At 31.5% G+C, this 3,705-nt stretch overlaps 1 protein-coding gene across 1 annotated transcript; it reads right to left on the reverse strand.

Moving 5' to 3' along the window:
* Nucleotides 1-255: 255 nt before the first annotated feature.
* LOTGIDRAFT_155096 (hypothetical protein) lies at nt 256-3,393 on the reverse strand (the record flags this gene model as incomplete). The annotated part of the gene is made up of 5 exons (XM_009065601.1): nt 256-334; nt 1,989-2,176; nt 2,719-2,798; nt 3,101-3,157; nt 3,342-3,393. The coding sequence occupies 5 exons, from the start codon at nt 3,391-3,393 to the stop codon at nt 256-258; spliced, it is 456 nt and encodes a 151-aa protein (XP_009063849.1).
* Nucleotides 3,394-3,705: the final 312 nt, after the last annotated feature.

The raw sequence follows: 3,705 nt of genomic DNA on the forward strand, positions 1-3,705 counted from the left end.
AGCGGTAGTGACATTCGCGGTAATGACATTCTGACATTTTCGGACTAACAGCATCTCTCCTAATAAACATAGGCTTACGGGTGTCTGTGGTCTTTCGTAATGGGGTTAAATTTTATTTTATAGTAATATGGGGCATCTATGGTGTTCGCGGAATTGACGGACAATAAACATACTTACAAACTTCAGTTTTTAAAAATCTATTTTCTCCGAAAGTGTAATAGTTGAGAGTTGTCTCCCGATTTCATAATTTGTAATTTACGTTCGCGGTGGTGACTTAATTTCGATGGACAGATTTGTGATAAAAGACCTGTTGTGAAAATTGACTTTTGATTTACTGTAAAACATTAAGAAAAGATAACTGATTTTATTTCATATGCTTTAGAGCTAAACATATTTTTAAAATCGGAATTGGAGGATGGGCATTCAAAAAAACGACACCCTACCGTCTTACGGCAGATTAAAAAAAAATAAAGTGTACCACTTGTGCCCCTATTTACCATTATTTAGATCTTCAATTTGAACCCCAAATTAAATTTTAAATAATGAATATATCTTTGATGGTGTTATAAAAAGTGTTTAAAAGATAGTTAAGGTGTCTGTAAATTAACTGATTTGAATTTAGTAGGCCTAATCATATTTATACAGAAATAATAATTTGGTGTGCATCCCTTCTGCTTATATTAGAGACAAATAATTTCATCTAAAAATTATTTCACAGCAACTAATATAGTTTTAACATGATATTAGATTGTTTTAGAGAAGAAAGATCAATAAAAATCTACATGAAAATTGGTTTTATGACAAGTCAAATGTCCACCAAATTCAAAGACGGACAGACATGTTGAGTTTTATTTACTTTCGTCGCATCATTTCACAATCTTAAACAACACTTTTTGCCTTATTATTAAGGCGCTGGTTCAGAGAGAAAAAGAATATTATTTAAAAAAAAAATGGACTTCAAAGCTGGAACTTTTTTCAAATTTCAAGAATTGGTGTTATGTTACATGTGGACGGACTTATTTACATAAATGTAACACGCATAACATATTTTACAGTCTGAATAACTTGCGAAATAACTTCAGCTTTTGTGATTATATTAAATTGTACAAATTGTATTCAATAAATCCATAACTCTATTTTCAAAATTATTGAGTTATAACTTTTTTTCAAAACATTGAAAACTATTTTCCCAAATATTGAGTTATGTGTTGTGTGTTATAAATTTCATTAACAATAATATGTAAAGCCTAACTAGTATCATTTCTCCAGAAAGGAATAAACTACATAGGAATAGCAAAAAGTAAGTGTGCTACACTAACCCCATTTTACGCGATTAGACAGTGTAATTGCCATTCCTTTTGCCGTTGCTTATGTTACATTTGGACGGATCCAAATGATAAAAATTTGCAATCATCACTCTTATTTTAACCACAGAATTTACATCAATATTTGTTTTAGCTTGAAAGTTTATCATTCCATTTCTAAAAGGCATGGTCATGGGGATATATAAGTAAACAATTTGTAGAACAAGTAATCTTTATATATAAGCTGATATAACATGAAATTTTCAAATTTTTGAACAAACAAGTAACAAGTAACAAAGTCCAACAGAAAGGAAGCTGGGTCAGTTGTGGTTTATGATGGTGTAAACCAGGGCTGGGCGATATATACCAATCACAATAATATACAGTTATAGATTTGCACCATTCAATTTTCCAATCAGATGTCTGTGGTTCCTGCAATTGCCCTAAAAGTAAGTGAATTATGACAAATCATAAAGTCCTTACTTGTGTGATATTTTTCATCATCAAACATTTGTATTGGAGCTGCAGGAACCACAGAAGTCGGAATGAAAATTGGAATGGTGCAAATAGATGAAATTGATCAGTTTTCCCCCCACACATATACTTTTTTTTTTCGAAAATCTCTTTACAATCCCTTTAAAAAGGGTATCAACCTGAACCAATATGCTCCAGGCCTATTCTTACCAAAATAAAACCACTTTCACGGAGGGGAACTCATAGTAAACACGAGTTCCACAAAGAGAAAGTTCGGGTGGTTTTATTTTGGCAAGAATATCACTCTGATTAATAAGGTAGTCTGCTTCATTGTCCAACCATAAAGTCCTGCTCTTCTTCTCATAATATCTGACTGATAGTGGATTATCTGAAGTAATCTAAAAAAAAAAAAAACACATTTACATATATAAACATTTGATTAGGAATATACAATAAATTTTTATCAATGAGATTCATTTCATCTCAGGTTTTCACTAATAATCAAATCCAGCGTCAAAACAACTAGAGCAAGCTTTTTCATGGACCGCATTTCCCAATAAACATAAAAACACAGTAACGAAACAATTCAATTATAAACAGGCAACAACATAAAAAACCTAAAAGCAATTGAACATTTAGGTTTTAACAAAAGGTAGATCTTAAAACAGCTGGAAGGGGGTCATTTACATCCTTCACCAATACATAATCTCCACAGGAATAACTTTAAATATTACAATATCGTTGAGCCTTTTTACTTGCAGGTTGTAACAATATGTTATTTTTAATCCAACAAATGGTTTGATAAAATAATTGACTCCATTATAACCATGCAAACAAACAGGAACAATATTACTTTAAGTATTCTGAGCCGAATTGCCTATCCATATAAATATTAATACTAAATGGTATTTCTCAAATCAAACTAATATAATAAGCTTACCGAATATCTTCCTCTTGAAATTCGATGTTTGACAAGATTAGGCATTTGTTCTTCACTACATGTTAAATCTGGCAAAATATCTTAAATTCAAAAATGACACATTTGTAAATTCAAAACAAAACTATATGGTCATCGGTTTAGGTCATTGAAAATGGAAAATTTCTTATTTCTTCCTTCCAATTATGTGCATAATCTATTTAACAGCAATGGCATTGTGGTCCAGGTCAGACATAAACCTACTCTTCTAAACACCTGAAACCAAATTTATCTATGAAATTATTTCTCATTTCTGATTGAAGTGCTTTATTGGATGTCATATTTGTTTCGCAGTTTGGAACAGAACATTACATAAAAAACAAATGCAATTGATAGCCATACATACCATCAATAGCACTGAACGAACAATTTGTGGGTAACTCATCATTTTCATTTAACATGTCTGCAACCACACCAACAATAGATACGTAAAATTTTTAATTATCGATTGTTTTCGGCGTCACTGTTTAATAACTTAGTTTAGCTGTGCCATAACTTAAATTGAAAATATTGGATACAAAACTAAAATGGTCTATTTAAATTAACTAGCCCATTTTATACTGAGATATGAACTACACATATCTTACTGTCAGCTAAAGAACTATCTAGGAAATCTATCCCACCATCTTCCACATCCATTTCTTCTGAATCCCCTACAACCTCTACTTCACATTGTTTTTTGATGAGTGTTCTTTTATTAAATTCACCAACATAGTTTATATTTATGCCGATTTCATCATTGTCTATTCTCCAATATTTGCAGAAACAAGACAACTCACGAACCAATAAATCATATGGTGCAGTTGGGATATTCTTTGCCTGGTGAATCTTTCTACAGCCATTAAGAGTTTACACATCTGTATAAGGTCTGTCCCGATTTATGTCCCCTGTTGCCACAAAAGCAAATGTTCGCTTTGTTAACTCTTCATTCACTACCAGGTTTCTTTTCAC

Source organism: Lottia gigantea, assembly GCF_000327385.1.
Source record: "Lottia gigantea unplaced genomic scaffold LOTGIsca_7, whole genome shotgun sequence".
In the NCBI taxonomy this organism is placed as follows: Eukaryota; Metazoa; Mollusca; class Gastropoda; family Lottiidae; genus Lottia; species Lottia gigantea.